Here is a 22,520-nt window from a genome sequence, read left to right as displayed (position 1 = left end):
TGTGATCTTACACTTTTCAAAGGTAGTGACAATGAAGGGGAGGAACCAATGCAGGTTGCAGCAGACAATGACATTCCAAGGCATGAATCACCTAAGTTGAGCAAAGTGTTAGACACTAGAGTCACAAAGAAGACTTGGAACAAGGAGTACATTGAGTACTTGGTGACTTGGCAAGACAAACCAGACTCTGAGGCAGTTTGGATGACAAGTGAGGAAATATCCAATCATGGTGCAAATTTACAAACTCTGATCTCAAGTGGGCTTGAGATCTCTTCTCCTGGGGAGTATGGTGCAGGAGCACATTGTACTCATGACCCTAAGGATGAAAACTAGGATCATTAGGGTGTCTTAGTGTGTGTTGTGTTTCATGTATGCAATAAACCCCACCATGTAAGCCAATGTCACCAATTAGGCAATTTGAGAAGCCAATTGGGACAATGTGGTCAATAGAGGTAGTAGATGGTTTAGATTTTTGTTAGATAGGTTTTAGACATGTTTCATGAGTGTTTGGTTGATCCATGTATGTGGATTCCAACCTTAACTAATATGACAACTTTTGGTGCAAAATTGCAAAAACGCAGCTTTTGTAAAATGCAACTTTTGGGTGCAAAAGTGCAACTTTTTGAAAATTGGTTGGGGGAAGCCTTTCAATGGCTCCAACCTACTCCAAATTTGGTGGGCAACCGTTGGAGAGTTGTATAAACCTTGTGGACACGATCCCCAAGGTTTTTGTTGTTGTAATTGGAGTTTGTGAAGCAATAATACACAATATACTTCAGTTTTCCCAGAAATTCTGAGTTTGCAGGAGTTGCACGTGCTTGTACGGATTGATCTGAATCCCACCATCCATGGAGTAGATAGAGAGATGAAATAGATTTCTTTTTGTGGTGGTCTGAGGTCCTAACTATTCCGGAGTAGAGAGAACCCTCCATTCTTCTGACTGCAACCCAGAAATTGAGGGTTTGGAGAGGGTTTTGAACAAAAATGGCCTTATCTTGCATCCTAGTCCATTAGAAGACTCTTCCTCTAGAGGGATGCAGGATAAGCCTTTGTACTTTATATTTTTCAAGGTTTGTTGTAGGGGAAACTTGTTTGTGTGGAGAAAGGAACAAAATTAGGTAGGCATCTCTATGTGACTACCTAGGACAAGATTTAGGACAGTCATCATAAGTTGTCATAGCGGTGGATTCCAGGGGTGCAACCCTGGAATTAAAGGTTAATCACCAGCCCCCACATTCCCATAGAGTGGGTTTTCCAGTTTGGATTCATTGATTAGTAGTTGCTTTGGAAAATAGGGCTAATTGCCTCCATTAGGTCTCTTAGCCTCTAAAGGGATTAGACCTTGTAATTGCGGACCTGGTCATACCATTTTGGGGATCATTACAAATTCCAAAAGGGTGTTTGAAATGGTAATTTGTTTGTACGAGTGTGTGAAACATTTTTTAGTTAAGGTCCATTTTATCGCCAAATAGGGCTACAAGCCTAGGGGGTAGGTTTCCAAAGGAGGTATAAGGAATTGGAGCCTAATCTTAAAACCAATGCTTGGACCAGTTTCTAATAGCCATAAATGAATCAAATCCTAAGCCCTTAGGAGCAGGGTGTCATAGGATGTTGTAGGATAGGTATTGAGGCAATTACTCATCTTGAGTAGGCCCAAGCCTAGTGAATGTGTGTTTAGTTTCATCCAAGGTGTGGAGTCCTTCCTTGCAGGACCCTTGTGATCATTTGAGGGGTCAGTAGTCTAACCTTGTTTGGGCTTGCCCTTAGGTGTGTGGGTAGGGCTCTGCATCAGGAATGCTTGATGATAATAACACTAGGTTTTTTAATCCATTGTACACCAAAGCTAGATGGTCCAATATTCAGCAAATTAGTCTAACGAGGATAAATAAAATTACATCAACGCAATCTAACTCTATTGGATAGTGGACACGACATAACAAGTACATAGTTGTATGAAATTTTTTTACCACAAGTTACCCTCTTTCATAGGTTCTCAACTCCTTTGCTACATAAAAGAATTGGTCTGCATATAAATTCAATCAATCAATGAGGAGAAATATACTTACCTCTAAACAAGAAAAAAAATTGGTGGTCATCAATGGTACCTTGCAACTTCATGATTAACAAACTCTTCAATATCAATACACTCCAACTACATGATGGGATTTTCATCCCAAGGACGTCTAACATATTGATCAAAAGGAAGTACAAAAAGGATTGTTTTGGGTTCCATTGGATGAAATAGTCCTTCATATTGAGGTACTCCAAATTTGGACTCTAAGTTTGAGTTAGGCAAAGCACACAAAGGCATGGGAGTACTAAATCTAGTTCTTTTAAAGCTTCTGGATTAGATTGTGTGCTACAAATTTTTAGCACACAATCTAATCCAGAAGCTTTACAAGAAGTATAATATGGATTGTGGAAATCGGATAGCATTGCTAGATCTAATTGTCATAGCGAAAACTCAAATAATTGAATATTAATTTTTATTTTTAATTTATATATCAACCCAAAAAATCTATGTTTATTTATACTGTTCATATAAACGTTTGAGGATATTTTTTTCCAATGACCAAATTTAATCCAAAAACAATTAATGTTTGTCATTGACTTTTAAAAGTCGAACTTTATGATCTTAATCATTTGAATTACCATAATTTCAATTATTCATTGAAATTGAACTTTATAATATATTAGCTTGGAATTGGTGCTCCTTATTTTTCATCTCCATTTCCACCTCAAAATTATATTCCAAATAATGATTATCAAGTCAATTCACCTAACATAAGATTTTTAGTATGGTTTCAATTATTCATTAAAATCGAATTTTATGATATTTTAACTTAGAATTGGTGTAGCTTATTCTTCATCTTCATTTCCACCTGAAAATTATGTCCCAAATAATGATTATCATGTCAATGCACATAACATAATGTTCTTAGTACATGGAAGAGATTCAGCTTCTTGAGCACTTAATTTTTTGACGGCTAAACCATCATGTTTCTTTAGTTTAAGCAAAATAGCATCAAACTGGATAGACCAAGAAAGAGTGAGGATTTTTCAGAAAATTAACACACCACCTTAACACAAAAAATAATAATAAATAAAGTATTCCATTCTACATTGATCTGGCGTCTGTAATTGTAGGCTGAGCGTGACCCGAAATGCATTCAGCGGTATCCCTATCTTTGATATCCTACAAGTTTTTTGGAAGTTGTTTTCCATCTTTCAGCTCCAGTTTGGTGTATATTAATATAAATGAAAATAAAACAAAAAAGCAGTCAAGAAAGAATTATTTTCTGCCGTTGATATAGTGTAATACATAAACTCTTGTTTTTGCCTATGCGATTGTGAAACAAAGAAGATACACAACCAAACCAGGTACTGCTGCCATATGCTGACACTATTATTGGAGCGGATGGTTGTAACATTAACTACGCACACCAAACAAGTGAATCTACCATTTCAAGGAGCTAGTGCCATTGTAATGCAATTTTTTTCTAATATAGAATTGGATAGATTTAATAATATATTAGAGTTAATTTTGTATGATTATAGATTTATTGATGTTTTGATTAGATAAGCACGGAAAGGCCTGGTCACCATACATATCAGCCATCAAGGTAAAAAGAATAAATCTTACGAGAAGTAAGATTGAGAAAAAGAAAAAGCTTTTGAGCACAACTAAACCAGCGAGAGACAAGGGTCCCAACCCTAAACAACAGTATTCTCTTTGACCACACCCAAAAAAGTAAGGGAAGAAGGAGGAGGACCTTTCCTCCTGTGAATTACAGGTCAAGTAATACTATTGTCCACGACCCCGTTACAATGGATGGCAAGAGACAGTCGTTGATCACGAGAGGCAAAAGTTGTGAAGAAGCATTCAAAGTGGGTTGAGACAGACATGAAACAAAAGGAACCACATATTGTGACCTTTTCACACATCGCCCCATTGCTAATGGGGACTCCCTACTTTTTAGGCCTTCTTGGTCTTTTGGCTTTCGTGTTTGGGGTATTTTCGCAGCAATCTCGTCAGTCTCTCTGCTTTGCAAGTGTTTGAGGGTCATATTGATCAAGTTTGCTTTTCATTTGAGCGAAATCGGTTAAGTCTAGGACTCATTTTGTCAATTTTAGGGTTTCTGCCTTTAGTCCTAGATTTTAGGGGTTTATGTTAGGGTTTTGGGAAAACTAAACATATCACTGGAATCAAGACCCCTCAAAGGAACCTCCTAGTAAAATTTGAGCCAAAACAGAGCAACTTTCTATTTTTAGAAAGTTGCTGTTTTTTAGAGATTTTACTGAGTCCCGGAATGTTTTCATTTGGCCAAAAATCAAACTTACTATTTTTAGTAATTTCTATTCTTAGTAAGTTTCTATTTATAATAAGTCATTATATGCCCTGTTTTAGGGGTCTAACACAGACATTTTGAAAAGTTTCTATTTTTGGAAATTTATTTCTGGCAGGACCATTTAGGCAAGGTGACAGATCAAGCATCCACGACTACTTCTAATTCTAGAAACTCGAAAAGCAGACAAAATCACTCAAAAATGACTAAGTGTTGGCATCGTTCTGAAGTGGAAAGCTCAAAAAATCATCCTAGTCTGGAAACCAACGTAAAAATCCTTCAGCGAATCAATTTGACATCCAAGTGAAGGAGTCTAGCATCAAGGAAGGAAGAAATGATGAATTTCCTTCCCTTAGGCAATCTAGTGCCCAACTAAGGATGAAGGCGCCAAAATGCTCACACCATGGAATTCAAGGAAAATTGTGAATTCCTCCTTCATGAAGAATTAGCGCCCAAGAAGAAGTCATGGCGCCAAACTAAGGGCCTCAGGGAAAATGAACAAGGCATGAAATTCCACAATCAAGTCAAAATTCCACCCTAAGACAAGGAAGGGCGCCAAAGTGCCCATGCCATGGAGAAAACCAAAATCATGAATTCCATGCCCTAGTGAAAAATCCGCCCATGCACATGAAAGGACGCCAAAACAAGGGAGTCAAGGAAGAACTCCAAAGTGTGAAATTCCGTCCTAGGAGTTGGAAGGGCGCCAAAGTCAAGAGGTCATGGAGAACGTGGAAAATCAAGATTTCCTTGCCTTAGTAAGAATAGTGCCCAAGGAGTACACAGGGCGCCAAATAGAAGAAGCCATGGAATTCATGGAAAATAGTGAATTCCTCCCTCATAAAGAAATTGTGCCCATGTCAGGTGAATGGTGCCAAACAAGGGTGTCCATGGAAAGCATCAAAAAAGTACAAATCCTTGCCTTAAGGAAAATTTTGCCCTGAGCCTAGAAAGAGCACTAAACTCACACCATCATGGAGGATTCACAAAAATATCAAAATTCCATGCCCTATACCAAGGAAGAATATAGAGGCCGAACAAAGGTATCCATGGAGAACATGAAAGAAAGAATTTTATCCATCAAAGTCAAAATCCTATGCCCAGTCAGGAAAATTGAAAATTCTTCAAGGCTTGGAAGTGATGAATTCCACCATGAAGAGTGAATTCCATGCTCAGGACTGAAAACTCAAAAACATTGGCTAAGGCATGAAGAATTTCCTTCCTCGGGGATAAGGAACAAATTTCTTTCCAAAGAAGAATTCCTTCACAACATGAATTCCACGTCAGGTTGTTGAAGGTGAAAAAAACAATTTCTAAGGCAAGGAAGAAATCAAGGATGAATTGAACAAGAAATTTTTCCCCAGGAAATTTTTTGAAAAATCTATTTTCGAGCATAAAAAATCATCCAAATTTCAAAATGATGATAGATTTGGAGTCGTGAGTGAATATTCTCTCTCCTGGACCATGGAACCCTAATTTGAAAATTTTCCTAAAAAATAGAAAATGTGCAGAATTGATGAAAGATCTTCTCCAAGGCAAGGAAAATTCAAAATCTTAGGAAAATTCTTCCCAGATAAAGTTGTCTCTCTCCAAAGGTTTCTCGCCAAGTGGCAGCTAAGTCAACGCATGAAGAATTAATGGAGCATCTTTTGCATGTAGCCATCGCATTTAAGGCATTATGGCAAATTCTTTTTTTTTTGCATGCAGTCGTCACGTTCAAGAGATGATGGTGCATTTATGGCATCATGGGGTGATTTTGCATGGAGGCATATTTATTGCATTTATGATTTATTGGGCGAGCTTGATAGATGATGGTGCATTTATGGCATCATGGGCATTTTTTGCATGAGGGTACATTCATTGCATAGTGGGCACTTTTTTAACGTAATGGTTAATTAATGCTTTACGGGTGCCATTTTTGGCAGGATTGTAATTAATTGTATATGGGCATAATGGGTTATTAATTGTTGATTCCCACCTTGTTGCATCATGTGTGGGGAATCTTCTAGGGTGAAGCCCTAATTAGGGTTTTGCATGTAATCATGGCCTGAGGCCTATATAAAGGGGTGACCCCCACTCATTTGTAAGGGAGGAGAGATTATTGTCTGAGATTGTTGCATCACGATTGTTGAAATAGCCAACTTAATACATTGTTCGATTTTGATGGTGTATTCTTGTTCTATTTTGGCAATCTACATGGTCTTGCTCTCTTCATAGATTAGATTTGCTTTCATGTTGTTAGAAGAATTGGATTTGATAGGATTACTTGTTGCAGAGTCTGAGCTCATACTTTTGGTGTGTAGCTGATTGTTGCATACTGTGCAAAGTTAGCATGAGCCCTTTGTTATGTGTGTATGCTTAACTTTGATTATCAGTGGAGATTGTTTGATTTGACAGTCTACATTGGTGATCTGAAAAACCTCTACACACCCTTTGAAGATTGCACCGCCTTCGCATAGTTGTGCTTTGTTGGCGAAGCGAAGCATGGTTTGATTTTGCATGAGTGATCCCGTCTTTTTTTCTTAGGATTAGATTAAACTCAGCATAGTTCTCTCTACCCTATTCTCACTTACTTTCAACATATTTCGAAAATCCAAAAATAGGTATTTCATTGCAAATCATTCACATAGAAATCCTTGAACTTGCATGAGTTTGTTATCCTCTTCAATTGAATATGTAAGGCCCCTTGGGTTAACAGCAAACCCATCAATCAACTGAGTCACCTCCATGCACTGAAGGAACCTTGGAGTTAGTCGTTTGAACTTTTTGTGCAATCTTAGCATACAAACTAATTTTGATCAAGAGAGAGTAAGGTGACCGTTGGTAGCTTTATTTTGTGTTCGACGTTGTCATAAAAAACACATCAACACCACATTAGGAACTTGTTGTGACATTTTCACACATCACCCCATTGCAAATAAGGACCCCTTTTTTTGCTTTTTAGGTTAGGGTTTTGTCTTCAATCTCTCACCTCTGCAAATGAGTCAAGTTTTGTCAAATTTGGAAGAATCATCGAAGTCAAAAAATGAAGGAATGGTCAAAAGAGTGTTTTGATATTATAGAGGGGCTTAAATAGGTCAAAGGAGTAGAATCACAAATTCTCGAGGTCAATTCCAACAACTTGTTTTTTTTAAAATTTAGAAGGTTTTGTTTTAGGCATTTTGGGGCCAATCTGGGAACCTACTTTTTCAGTCTGCTTTTTTCCTAAAAATAGAAAGTTGTTTTTTTGTGAAAGTTGCTTTTGTTTTTTCGAGGTTCTTGGATTGTTCCAGGTCCAAAACAAGTGTCAAGTTGAAGGAATTCATCCAAAATACACCAATTGTATAATCATTTTCGAAACCAGAAGATGCATTTCGGAAAAGATGAGTTGAAGATCATGGCGAAATGGTTGTCTAGAATCAAAATCAAGAAACTCCTTGTTCAAGTAATGGAGGTCGCTTGGAAAGAGGAAAGGTCTCAATTGAAGATCAAGGCATGGTGAAAATTTTTGAAGCCATAATCAAGTCCACCTAGGGAAGTGTGATTCTTCCTTGGAAGCAGGCAAAGTCCGCCCAAGGCATTGGAAAATCTTCCCAAACTCATCAATAAGTCCACCCTAGGTGGTGCAAAGTCCACCCTCCCCTTACGAAAAAATTCCTTGAGACCATAGCAAGTTTGCCTAAGGAGAGATAAGCAAGGACATCAACTAAGTATCGGCACTTGGCGAAGAAAGTCTGAATTTTCTTTAGCATGAGAAAAATCCTATCAAGGCATCAAGCCCACCTTCTGAAGATGAAAGAATTCTCAAACAAACATGAAGGTTGTCCAATGCCTAAGAGAAATTATGGTGCCAACATCAAGTCCGCCCTCCCAAGGCACAAATTTCCTCGACTTGGACTTGCTCTTGAGTGACTTCAATCATTCTATCATACCATTCATTGAATGATTTTTCATTGAATTTTGACAAGCCTTGCGACTCCTCAAATACCATGAAATCTGCATCTATAGAATTGCAAACTATAACTCTAGGCCTTCCTTTAGCAAAACGTTCCGATCTAACCAGCTATATCTCCCTCCTTCCCTCCTAGAGAAAGCACCTTAGACGGGGTGAGTGCTTCGTCTATTGCTTCTCACTCTCTTACCATGGCATCTTGTACTCCACCCATTCCATAGTCATTATCATAACCTGCAAGGAATACTACTAAAATCATTTCCAACAAAGATAAAATGACTCACTTATCATGTACATGACGTTAAGTAATTCCTTCCTCAAAGACATGGGCAAGGACAATAAGGTGTGAGTTAAATCTTAGCACTTACTTCAATGTACTACTAAAATCATTTCCAACAAAGATAAAATGACTCACTTATCATGTACATGACGTTAAGTAATTCCTTCCTCAAAGACATGGGCAAGGACAATAAGGTGTGAGTTAAATCTTAGCACTTACTTCAATGTACACAATCAATGCAGGATCCAAAAGATGTGCTAATGGTGCAATGAATTAACTTCCTGCTTTTCTAGACATGTGGGCTGCAACAATGAGCACCTACACAAGTTATATGGTTATATATATATATATATATATATATATATAGAGAGAGAGAGAGAGAGAGAGAGAGAGAGAGAGAGAGAGAGAGAGAGAGCTCAAAATCATTATAGTCTTGTCTGAGGCATGAAAAAATGCTAACCATAGAGTAACAAGCTCGATCATCATTAGACTCAAACTATGAGCTTGCAAGCAAACTGATGATGGGGTGTGTTTTAAATCTTTAAACATTGTTAACTACAACAGAATGCAGTTACCACTCTCTCAGCCAGAAAGAGAGAATTGAGTGGTGTGCAGAATAAAGCAGAGCAATGAGTTGTAAAATTTCAGTTCGAGAGATTTGCAATGTTTCCATGTTACAAAGAGAGTAAAACCTCTATAAACAACTATACGACATCAGACTGTTAAAAATGAACCTGTTATTCTTTCCCATGGAGTTTTTCCATCCAAAGAAGTATTTTACACGAATGTGGTCTCCGTTGGAAATATTACATCAATGCTAAATTAACAATAAAGTTAATGTAAATAAATAAATAGTTAGGTATTTGTTGGGTGCCCATTAAGTAGTTAGGGTAGTTAAAGAATGTAATGGCTTTTCTAAAGCCGCGATATCATTGTAATGAAAACACTTGAAAAATAATAAAATACAACTGTGGAATATTGCATTGCTTCTATCATGGTGCAGTATTTCAGTCTTTGTGTCGTACCATTTCAATGTCTCTTATGTGTGCATTGTTTCATTTTCTGCACACAGTAGAGTCCAGGATTGATAAAGATTCTAGAAATAGCAGAGACCCCAAATGCACTAAACATGAACTCAAGACATTGACATGTCTAAACATGAGGCAGAAGATATACAGCCAAACAGACAACTTAAAAACCCTACATTATCAAACCTGAAGTACCTCATCCACTACTAGAGGGGATAGATTTCCTTCAAGGATACGTTGGAATTGACAGATTTTGGGATTGATATCAATAGGCAGGCAAACAAGAGATTTAGTAATGAATCACAAAACCACTTATTCCTAATAGAGGTTAATTTTCAATGCTAAACTTTGCAAAGATATATCTAGTTCACTTTGGCATGTATATATATTTGTGACTGAAATCCAAGGCCTACAATTTTCTTTTCCAAGCCATAAGAACATTCAAAGGAAATTGGCATTTGATGGAGATGTCACCCATCAGGAAACCGTAAACTGAAAAGCTAATTGATTGCTGTCGATGTCTTCTTATATTTCCTATATAAAGTATTCTGGATCGCCTTTGTAGAATAATTGCAAGCATATCTTGTTCTTTGGAAGAAATGCTTGAAAGTCCTATGAAAACTCTTTTTTTGCAAAGGAACCTTTATCATGTGTGATACGGTCTATAGGAGATTTGATGTAACAATTTGACCATCGAATTAGTCTGGAAGTTTTACATAGTAATGTTCGCTAATACAAAATGAGATGAGATGTTATGTACATTTATGGTCCTGCAAAGATATTGACTCAGATTTGGAATAGATGCAAATGTATCTTTGCAAGGGCTAGCTAGCATGATAATGAATTTAAGATACACGGAAAAAATTATACCATGTAGTTTTAAAGCAATGTAAGGCCTTCGATAAGCCTTACGATTATTTCTGTAGTTAGTTTTGCCTGTTATATATCATCATAAAAATTCATTCATATGAGTAAATTTCATAATTTAAAACCTAGTTGAAAATTGCATCTCAGTCTCCATTTTGGGAGCTGCTGGATATGGCCCCCATTATGCAACCTGTAATTAATTTGTGCTTGTATTTGTCATTAAGAACTTTGTAACAAACCGTTTTAATGAACCAACTTAAGGAATTGAATGCAAGATAAACACACATGGCAAGTAAGGGATTTAACGACATCCTCAATACTTGATGTATATGATTGCTTGGTCTGATACATAATTTTTAGCAACAGCATCGAGAACAAGAGCACAGCATTCACTTTTGCAGATACAAAACACAAATTGGGATTTAACGACATCCTCAATACTTGATGTATATGATTGCTTGGTCTGATACATAATTTTTAGCAACAGCATCGAGAACAAGAGCACAGCATTCATATGAGTAAATTTCATAATTTAAAACCTAGTTGAAAATTGCATCTCAGTCTCCATTTTGGGAGCTGCTGGATATGGCCCCCATTATGCAACTTGTAATTAATTTGTGCTTGTATTTGTCATTAAGAACTTTGTAACAAACAGTTTTAATGAACCAACTTAAGGAATTGAATGCAAGATAAACACACATGGCAAGTAAGGGATTTAACGACATCCTCAATACTTGATGTATATGATTGCTTGGTCTGATACATAATTTTTAGCAACAGCATCGAGAACAAGAGCACAGCATTCACTTTTGCAGATACAAAACACAAATATTCATCCAACTATGAACAAAAAAATTGTTTATTGCAAATGCAAATGCCACTGCCCCTACCTACACTGGCCTTGCAGGTGCTGCCTTTGAATCCTCCTATACAACGCATGTTCACATGACTTCGCCCCAAGCATGGCAATGCTTGCTTTCAATTCAATTTGATTTTTGGGTTGTCACAATAATAAGATTGCTTATGATGAGATTGTCAATATGAGGTATAGCCTGCCACCTTTTTTGTTCAATCAAAAGGGGAATTATATTTTCTTTTTCATGATTTTGGGTTTTCTATGAACATATGGATTGCCACATGCTTGTCCTTATGGATTTTCAACCAAAATAATTTATTTTTATGCTCTTTGGAAATATGGAGACATGGCATATCCCTCTACAATTTTTGGAATAAAGCCTCTACAAAGATCAATATTTGTCCTATTTAAATTTAATTCAATCTGGCATACCTATCTTGATATAAGATATGTTTATTAAGCTATCCTTGTGGCACGGATGACAATGTTTAGGACTAACTCTACGTATATCTCCTTAACCAATTATATTTTCAGGATATGAATTAACATATTTTATATGATGTGGCAGACCATCTTGTAGAGGATGCATATTGGATGCACCACACCCCTTTAAGTTGCTAATTGTCTAGTTGCTTACATGTACCTCACATTTTAAGTTGCACATTATTCTGTCCATAAAATACTTCAAAACATTTGTCTTCAGCCTGATGTTAAGTGAACCTAAATATGGTCAAATACTTTATGCTTTGTGTTTGTGTCATTACTTTTTTAATGTTTCAAAAGTGAACCATATAAAAGTTTTTGTTGAATTTCAAAGAAAACATCTCCAATAAATAGAAAAAATGAGTCTCTCGATAAACATATCCAAACAGGAAAACCACAAAGCAATGTCTCGGAACTGAGAAGAATGGAAGAAACTTTATTTGAATCAATTGATAGCTTCCAGTATATGGAATCATATCAACCGGTCTCATCAAATAGACGTCGGATGAACGTAGAACTGTTAATAAGAGCCTCAAGAGCTCTCAGTTAAATCTGTGTGCAAACTAAAATAAAACAAGCAAACACCAGATAGCCTTCCCATACATGCTTGTGTGCTACTCTTCTCCAGATTTAAAAAATGCAAGACAACAATCATCAAACACACCTCGCCATACAGAATGAATTTCTATATGCTTGCAAGCATAATATTGTAATAAAAATCACAAGGCATCACAATTATTTTAAGGCATTTTGCATTTGTCACTCTTATCGTCAAGTTAGTTCTAAACAGATTAATACAACCAACCTAGAGGATGATAAAACTGACTTGTGTTGGAAGACACCAATAACTTAGTGCATAAAGATGTAAACAAGTATAAACGCATATCCCTGTTGCAATACAAGCCAGAGTCAGTGAAAACATAGCCTCTGCCAACAATCCTAAATTAAGGCATTCAAGGCTGTTAATTTTAACACTTTCAGATTGACATAACTTAGAATTTAAACTTAGTTTCTAATTAGTTTGTTTAACTGAAAGAAAATGACAATATAGAAATGAACAAATTGAGAGCAAGACACAGTTACCCTGGGAAAACCTCCTAGGAGGAAAAACCCAGCCAGAAAAGATCCTTAGATCTGATTATGGATTATAGTTATGTAATCATTACAACACTTATCTCATGTATTTGCAGGTTCAGATGTTGCTGTCCAAGAGGTATGAGGTGACTGCCTTCAACATTCACTTGCTGTCATATGAAGAATAGATACTTCTGCTCCCTTCTCCAGATTGTAGGCTTTTAAGGAATTTGCTGTGTATGACCTTAAGATGACAGTCCTTCAATCAGTTCGGTTTGTATACATAAGTGACTGTCCTTCAAGTACTTCGCTGGATATGTATGACTGGTAGACCTCCAATCAGTTTGCTGTGCATACACTGAATGTTGCCAAATACCCTAAGGTGAATTCGCACCTCCTAATGGTGGATGAGGTTGCTGTGCTTGAAGGTGACTGAAGTTCGCACTTTATGCAGGCATAAAGATTTTCGCATAGGATAAGGGAGCTTGCTTGACTTGATTGAAATAACAATGAATCTTAATCTTTATTTATATGGAGCGAAACCCCTTAGCTAGGTCGGCTTCCCAAATAATTAAGTTTTAATTATTTCCTCTTAATTGCCTTTATTTAATAGGGTCGGCCCTATTGGACAACACGTTGAGTGTTTGGTTGATGTGTGGGTTGTAGCGTGAGGGATAGGACCACATTTGAGGGAAAAGGGGCCAGCCCCTTTTTGGGCGGATTCCAATGTTGCCCAAGGCAATATGAATCCGCCCTTCCCTAATTAATATCAACAAAGGCCATTGGGACCTTCATGGTACATCCCAATTTTTTAATAATTTTATCACTTTTAACCAACCATCAATATATCCTCTCTAAGAATGCACCTACTGAAGACAAAATGATGAAAACCCCAAAAAATGCATTTTGTTACACATTTTCCTTTAGCAAGCAAATCCATACAGAAGCTAAGTCCAAATATAGAAATAACAAGTTGAATTAGCAAACTTGCAAGTAACCCAGCAGGACTAGACACATGAGTTCTGGGCGAGTTACTCACCAATTGGAAAAACTTGCGAGTCCAGCAAGAACTTGTGATTTTCTACTATGATCCTGTCTGCTACTAGGCAAAGGCCAAGGTATCATGTGAATCCAAGATGTGCCCAAGAGGCACCCAGTCCTATTACAATGCCAAACCAAAACTACAATGGACATAGGTGGCCAAAGCCAAGAGCCCTAAGCATGGCTACTATAAAACATCATTCAATTTTATCATATGCCTTTTGAAGTCACTTTTAAAGAAGAGAGCTTATTGATTTGATTTGTGTTCCCATTCCATGCCTTCCCAAACTACAATAGCATTGTCAAGAATACATCTGCTTTGAATAAACCCAACTTATTCGCATTAAACTACCAACAAGAGGAGATGTCTAATTCACATAGTTGATTCCTTGGCATTAATTTTGTAGAAATATTCCCAAGAGTGATGGGTCTCCAGCCATAGATCAGATTCAAATCCCAATTTTAGATATGAACTTAAAATTTCCTTTGTTAATGATACACCCTGAAGACTTGATAAGTTTCTACATAGACCTTGAATAAATCATGGCCACTATCATTCCAAAGGATTTTAATATAATTCACAATGAAAACCATTGCAACCAAGTTGCTTTATCATTAGCCATGCCAAACCTAGCCAAGCAAAGATACACCTAGGAGAGAACTTTGTCACAAGCTCAACTTGGTTTGTGCTAAGCCTTCAAGGGACCACATTTAGGCAAGTCTTAAACACCGCATCCCTTTCTAGAGAGGAAGCCTAAGTTTGGGAGACCTAGGTATAATGTTGGACAAAAGCATGCTAGACATCGAGAAGCACAAAGAAGTGTTGCCCTTCTATGATGTAGTGAATTTTTTGAGCTGATTTTTTTATTTGAAGGATTTCCTTGAAGACACAATTGCTCTCTTTTAACCAACAAAGTTTGGCTTTGATCTTAGCTCCCTAAGCAACATAGGGCCACATTCACAAGGTGGTTGTGAAAACGCATGACTTTGAGTTGAGCAATCAATTGGTTGAGCTCCAAGGAGATGACCTACAACTAAGAGAGGACTATAAAATACCCAAAAGGTGTGGAATTATGGAGTATTAAGATTTACTAATTGAGAAGCAATTTGAACTACCAATTCCATCGATAAAACACTCAAAAGGTGTGGAATTCTAGAGTATTAAGGTTTACTAACCTCTTCGAAAGATTCACCAAAATGACAAGTGGGCTCTAGTTGAGCAAGGATCACCTACTTGGCTTTGCCTATGACCTATGGCTAAGGTCTCATTGACATTATTGTTTGTCAATGGCCTACAACCAAGAGGGGACTATAGCCATAGCTTTGGCAGCCAATCCATCATTCAGTCCACCATTGTTGGACTAAAATCCTTTATTGCACCCGTTGCAACTATTTTTACAAATACCTCCATTGGTCCAACCATTGATTTACAATCTCTAAGTACATGGTCAGAGGCTTTGTGCCAAAAATATGTGTTTGACAAATTGATATACAATACATGTTGTGTATGGTGCATGTTGCCAATTTGTATATCACGAGTTTCCTTTAAGTCTTGGGAGAGGCCTATCTCCACGCAAACAACATTGTATTGATCCAAATAAAACTTTCGGAGCTCAATTCAAACCACCCTCCCAAGGGAGGAAGCAATATGATTGAGGAATGGCCAAAAAGGCAAACGCAACCCAAGAAACGAAACCCATATAGGAACATTGAGATCTATTGGTCAGACACAACAAACTCTCTTGTCAAAGGAGAAAAACTAGCAAAGAGCCATGAAGGTAGCATGGGCAATGATTAAGGATTGCATTCACAAGGTTAGCTTCCACAAAGCCACAAAGGGAACAGAAAAAAATGTCTCTGGTTAAGTTTTGGATAACAACCAACTTAACCCCATGCAGTGATAATCTAGTTGTGAAGCATGCTTTCAAATGGTATGTGGCCTGCCAAGTATCCAATGAGAGTAAACTACTTGTGCCATTTGCAAGCATTATCAAATTCAAGAACCAAGAGAAGAACATCCAAAGGGCTAGCAAAAACCATACCTTGTGGAACACCTTGGAGGCAAACTTGCAAGGTTGTTTCTTTGACGCTGTCATTACTCACACCAATTCCTATCACTTCAGACTTGACAGTCAAAAAGAGAGGCTTGACAGCCACTAAAACAAGTAACTACCCTAAGGACGAGATGAAGAAACCCTAAAAGCTTCCACATAAAATACAAAAGCACGATTAAAAAAACCTACTACATATTTCTTAGTGACATGAGAAAAATCAAAGCAAGGGGCACATGCATGTAAACTAAATCAGCCTATCTCACTCTCAAAAAAAAAAAACTCATCAACAAACCAGCATATAGAAATTCAGTCATTTTTACGTTCATTATTGCATGCATGTTAATGATTCCAGGGAAACAAACGGTTACTAAAAGAAATGAAAAAAAATATTTTTGTATGGGTTAATCATTTCATAAGTCTGTCAGTATTGACATAAATTCTATCATAGCAACAACACAAATTGACACTATTAATTAGATGGTCTACAACAGGCATTTCCTAAGGACTCAGACGAAATTTGTAATCCTCATTGATTTTGAAAAGGCTACAAAGAAATTTAAACAATCAACTTCAAGAAAATTACAATTCACCTAAACATGCCAATCATTAACCAAGAAATGCACAGTCAACACATGTTTTCTGTAAGTTTCTGACTAATTGTTTTGCCCACTAATGGCACAACACTATGAGCAAATAAGCATGAGTAACAATATAATTCACCAATAGTTAAGTATTGTGAAACTTTTATGCATCAAAGAAACTAGCATTTTAAATACGATATCACAATCTATTTGGTGAAGCTACAACATGCAACCATTTCCGTACATACAAAATGCAACAATCTCTGCCAATGTCATAAACCAAATGTCTTATTTGTAACCACATACATCCTATGATGCAATATCAACAATCTAATTCATTAAATAGCACACCAAAGAGCATAAGACCAATCCCTAGAACAATAACTTAAATATTTTATTGGATAAGTTACTGTTCTCCTTATAATATTTTATTCTAGGCTAAATAAGCATGCACATTTACATAAAGAAAACAATTGATCAGTGATGCCCACCTCACAGCACAAATGTATAACAGATAAGATACAAAGCTGATAGTAGTAAATCTTTTATCTCGTTTTTCTCTTGAGCATTGTTACATCTCAATTGAGAGCTATATTTACAAACAATATTAAGCTGTGTAAGGATTCTTTTTAAAACCCAGATAACGCAAGAGCCTGGATAGACAAAACTAAAACCTAATTCAAGCCCAACAGAACTAGCTACAGCATAGCTCCATAGCAGGTCTCTTAAGTCTCATACCAATAAAAAATAGGTTAAATCCCAAGCATTGAAACTGAAAGTATGAACATCCCTAACCTTTAAAAATATGACCTAACAGGCCCATATATTATAGAACTAACTAGTTCCAAATATGATGGCTAAATTACAGTAACCCTTTACAATAATAGGGCACTGATATTACAGCTACATACAAGAAAGAAGCAGGGCTACAATCCTAGACAAGTATAAAGATAGATTTGTAATTAATCCTGCCTTTTAAAAGGATTTCCATGAATCAAACTAAAATACCAAAATGCAATGCAATCTGGTGGCCATAACCTAGAATGTTGTTATGAATAAGCATGGCCTAGAATGTTGTTATGAATAAGCATGGAGTACACCTGTGTGTGAACGAGGCTTAAAATCTTAAGAATATGACTACATTTACCCCACATCGCAATAAAGGCAGTACCAAGAAAAGAAAATGCCCAAACGTAAAACAAGATGAGATACTTAAACATGGCCATCAATTCTCTAATTATTACTTATTTACTGGCACTTCTTCTTCCCACACTTTCTTCCTGGCTTCCATCACCTCTATCTTCTTCAATATCATCTTCTTCTTCACTATCTAAAAGCCCAAGACGAGCTGCATCTTTTACCCACTCCACAACCTTGTCCACCTCAGAGTCTGAAATTTCTTCATCCTCGTCATCCTCTCCTTCATTATCATCATCATCCTTTAAGATGCCTGAGAGGAAAACATTTAATGAAATGTGCATTTTTAGAAGCTTATAAATCCTGGCATCTTCAGTTTAACAATAATATACGATTACTTTTAAAACTTCTAGTCTCACAATAATCTAAGATCCAATTTCTTTAAGACCTTATATGTTTCATACAAAAAGTTGTTGAATCTTTTCCTATTAAAATCTTAATTTCTTCGTTTTGGGGATAATATTAAATTATTTCTCCAATTTCTTGCTTGTTTAAAACTTTAATTATAGCCTAAAATTACTTTGTAATTTATTTAAAACTGCATGTTTTATGCAATGAGTCAGCCAATTACATAAAAACTAACTCCCCATCTTCATAACTACATCAAAACATCGGAGATGTAGAATTTGAACGTTCTTAAAGAAATTAGGAATGGTCTCCTTATTCCTAAATGGGTAGCTGCGGTCAAATACAGGATCGGTCTCAACCAGCATATCCCAAATTATTTTCACTGGATATGACTTACAAAGAATTATTCTTTATCTTATCACCTTTATATAAAATGGACATAAAATGAATTTGAACAATATATGGGAGCTAAAATGAAAAAAGTTGCAGGAGGTCTCAATGAGATGAATAGAGACAGCAATTAACGTTCTTTTTGCCAAAATCCGACTGTGGGACCTATCAAGCATGTTTACTACCTAAAAATTTTAAATCCTTAATCAACGGGTTAGAAAAAAGTTTGTTTCTACTTCTTTCAACTTACGAATTCTTCATTCCCAGACTGTCTTTGAGAAGGACCTAATTTATTAATGGTGTAAATATAACAAAGTCTTTGCTCTCAAAGTGTCTCTGGGAGGATTGATCTATCATTTTCACAACGTTGTGCATATAAATTGGTTCTACGTTTGGCAACAAATGATTCTTTTTCTATAGCCTAAAATTACTTTGTAATTTATTTAAAACTGCATGTTTTATGCAATGAGTCAGCCAATTACATAAAAACTAACTCCCCATCTTCATAACTACATCAAAACATCGGAGATGTAGAATTTGAACGTTCTTAAAGAAATAAGGAATGGTCTCCTTATTCCTAAATGGGTAGCTGCGTTCAAATACAGGATCGGTCTCAACCAGCATATCCCAAATTATTTTCACTGGATATGACTTACAAAGAATTATTTTTTATCTTATCACCTTTATATAAAATGAATTTGAACAATATATGGGAGCTAAAATGAAAAAAGTTGCAGGAGGTCTCAATGAGATGAATAGACATAGCAATTAATGTTCTTTTTGCCAAAATCCGACTGTGGGACCTATCAAGCATGTTTACTACCTAAAAATTTTAAATTCTTAATCAACGGGTTAGAAAAAAGTTTGTTTCTACTTCTTTCAACTTACGAATTCTTCATTCCCAGACTGTCTTTGAGAAGGACCTAATTTATTAATGGTGTAAATAAATAATTTATTAATCCTAGAGGGGGAAATGATAAACAGGGTTAAATGAATAAAATCATGAAACCCTAAAAGATGAATTAGAAATGCAAGGATGACAATTAGGTCCTGAAAAAAGATAATTGATGTAGGGTCGATTTGATCATGATTCTGACTTGATAAAAGACCAATGCTGACAAACGATTTGATTAATAAATGCACCAATTGACAAGGAACGATGACTACTTGCTCCAAATTGACATGGTTGAGAAGGACGACGATCGCTGACAAATCGATCGCAAAATGACAAAATTGACAAGAGGACAAGGATCGACCAAAATCATGACTGAAGATTGTTATTGACAAGACCAAATTTGAAAGCGAGATAAATGAAGAATGCAGAAGAAGGACTCGATGCTCGCAAATGATAAAGACCAAATGCGCAACATAGGAGAAATGTTAATGCAACGCAAAAACCCTAAAATAAGGCAATGCGCAAATGTTAAATTATGACTCCGCAAGCGTTGACCATTTTTAGACGTCTACATTTTGCCCCTCTTTGAGACAATGCGATTTTAAGCGTTGTTTCAAAGAACAATAATGAAAATGCCCCAGACAATGACAATGACATATGCATGCCCCCTCGAGGAATTGGCCGGAAATATCCACAAAAAAGGCCAATTGATCGATAAAAATGATAGGATCGAACGGACTGACAATCGGATATCGGATGCATGAAGGACAAGCAATTAAAGACGCAAAAGACCGCGACCAACATAAGATGGAGAGGGTGCACGTCCATCTATGCACTGACAAAGATCTATAAATGAGACCAAGAGAGTGAAAAATACTCATTTGCACTAGCCCAAGAGGAGAATTTGTTGCTCTGGAAAAGGACACTTGCAGAGAGATGGCGAACATTCCAAGGGGAGAGCACCTCGGAGAACGTGTACGCACGTACAGACGACCGGACGACGCAGGAGCAGCGGTATGTATCACAAAACATGAACCTAAATCTAGGTGACATGAATTGATCTTTGCTCTCAAAGTGTCTCTGGGAGGATTGATCTATCATTTTCACAACGTTGTGCATATAAATTGGTTCTACGTTTGGCAACAAATGATTCTTTTTCTTGTTTCATATTTGCGGTTTAACATTTCATGAACTAAATTTAATTGAAGATTTTAATGTAACTGATCTTGATATAGTTAAATAGTAGAGGACAGATTAAAATAAAGCCATTCCCACTTCCTTCAACTTACACATCTTACAAATTATTCATTCCAAACATGTCTTTGAGAAGGTCCGTCTATCAGATTCACCATGCAGAACTGATTCTTAAACTATGACCTAAAAAAATACATAAACGGTAAACCTTTTACCATATATTTCTGGGCAAATAAAGAGCATACTGTTACAAAACACCATGCATTTGGGTCAGATATGTCGAATCTTATGTGATTGGTCCCTTTTTGCTTAAGTTCATTTGAGGTCATCTTCGCAGGTGGGGGAAAGGAGGATGAATCTGTCATTGGAGATGGGGAAATGAAAGCTACATCATCTATTAGAAATGGGGGAAATGGAGGGCACGTCATCACTGAGAAAAGGAGAAAATGGAGGGTACATTATCACTCAGCAATAAGGAAATAGAGGTTTCGTCATTGTTCGGAAATAAAGAAATAGAACGTATGTCACAAGCTTGGAAATGAAAATTTTGGTCTAATTCAAGCTTGATTAACCAAATTGCACACCCGATTGGACAAAAATGAAATCAAGTGCACTATGGAGATTAATCCCATCATGCAAACCTAATTGCAAACAAAGTTTTATTTTTAAAAGATGAGACATAAATATATCTCGTTTCCAAATCACCCTATTTCAAATAAATAGACAAGAATCTCCTAATGCTCAAATATAAGCCAGCAAAAATGTTCCCTACCTGAAACCCTGCTCTTCTCCAACTTAATGGAATCCTGAACGGACGCCAACAGTCGCTGTACGTGTTCCGCCTCAGAACACACCTCCTCCTTCTGCACTCGGGAGCCTAAAACTTCACTTTTATCTTCCTGTGAATCCAATCCCCGAGCACTACACACCTCGGTCAAACCCTGGCCTTTACCCATTCCAGAAGGAGATGTAGTTTTCAGCGCCGCAAACCTCGCAGCAAGTTGTAGCCCTAAAATCCTCTCCTCTTCTTCATCCACCAATATCCTGGCCTTCGAATCATGATCTTTAAAATCCTTCCCGTCCAAGGCCAAATCGGAACCTTTCTCTAACCCACTACTCTTTCTTCCTTCCTTATTTAAATCATCATTTCGACTGATTTCATTTCTTGCGGAAGGGGCATTATTATCATTTTTCGATAAGCCGCTAGTTTCCTTCTTTGAGGAAGGAGGAGGAGGAGCTTTGAGTTGTGCGTATCGCATCGCCAATTCTTTGTCAAGGCCCGCGTGATCCACACTCACAAAGTTTTTATCAGCATGTAAATCTAGAGGAGTTTTAGTAATGTGAGAATTTAAATTGAGATGTAACGCGTTCTCGTCGTGAAATTGAGCGAGTAGCTGATCAACTTCGTCATCGTTTTGTTCTCCTCGGAGCAATCTACTCCACATAGTGCTTTTCTGTTCAGACTTTATTCCATCCATTTTCTCTCAGCTGTTCTATTCGCCTGCTTTCGAAATTGCAACGGCCTGGAATTATGCGAAAGGATATATATAGAGCTATTCTTCTCTTCTTTGGTGTGCGTCTGTAAACGAGTCTTTCAAAGGTATAATTAGTTACAGTTTTAATAGTCACTTAGAAAGAAAGAAAAATTAAACAAATAAAAAATGGTCAGCTTTGTGATTTTTTATTTTTGCAATTTAATTTTTTTCTATTGGAGATATAGTGAGCTCTTCCAAATTCTCAACAATCTTTTTGTTAAATAGGTTAAAGGTGTCAAAAATCAGTTGTCAAAATATTTATATATTATCCTTGATGTTTTTGTAGGTATCACACTTCAAATTTAAGTGATTTTCATATTCCACTGTCTTGGAAGCGCAAAAAATACACACTCTTCCTTCCCAAACTTATTTTGGTCTTGTTGACGATTGTTTTAACACACTCACCAACAATCAGGTAGTCAA

The 22,520-nt window shown here is 36.7% G+C and overlaps 1 protein-coding gene across 1 annotated transcript; it reads right to left on the bottom strand.

Annotated features, from left to right (window-relative positions):
• Positions 1 to 17,058: 17,058 nt before the first annotated feature.
• On the bottom strand, positions 17,059 to 22,144 carry LOC131032747 (uncharacterized). The gene is made up of 2 exons (XM_057963793.2): positions 21,335 to 22,144; positions 17,059 to 17,988 (listed from the first exon to the last, which is right to left on the bottom strand). Exons 1-2 carry the CDS (start codon positions 22,038 to 22,040, stop codon positions 17,783 to 17,785), a joined length of 912 nt encoding a protein of 303 aa, XP_057819776.2. The 5' UTR covers positions 22,041 to 22,144; the 3' UTR covers positions 17,059 to 17,782.
• Between the last annotated feature and the right edge of the window lie 376 nt (positions 22,145 to 22,520).

Source organism: Cryptomeria japonica, chromosome 5, assembly GCF_030272615.1.
Source record: "Cryptomeria japonica chromosome 5, Sugi_1.0, whole genome shotgun sequence".
NCBI classification, from domain to species: Eukaryota; Viridiplantae; Streptophyta; class Pinopsida; order Cupressales; family Cupressaceae; genus Cryptomeria; species Cryptomeria japonica.
Note: the sequence above shows the minus strand (reverse complement) of the source record. Positions and strands in the feature narration are given on the sequence as shown.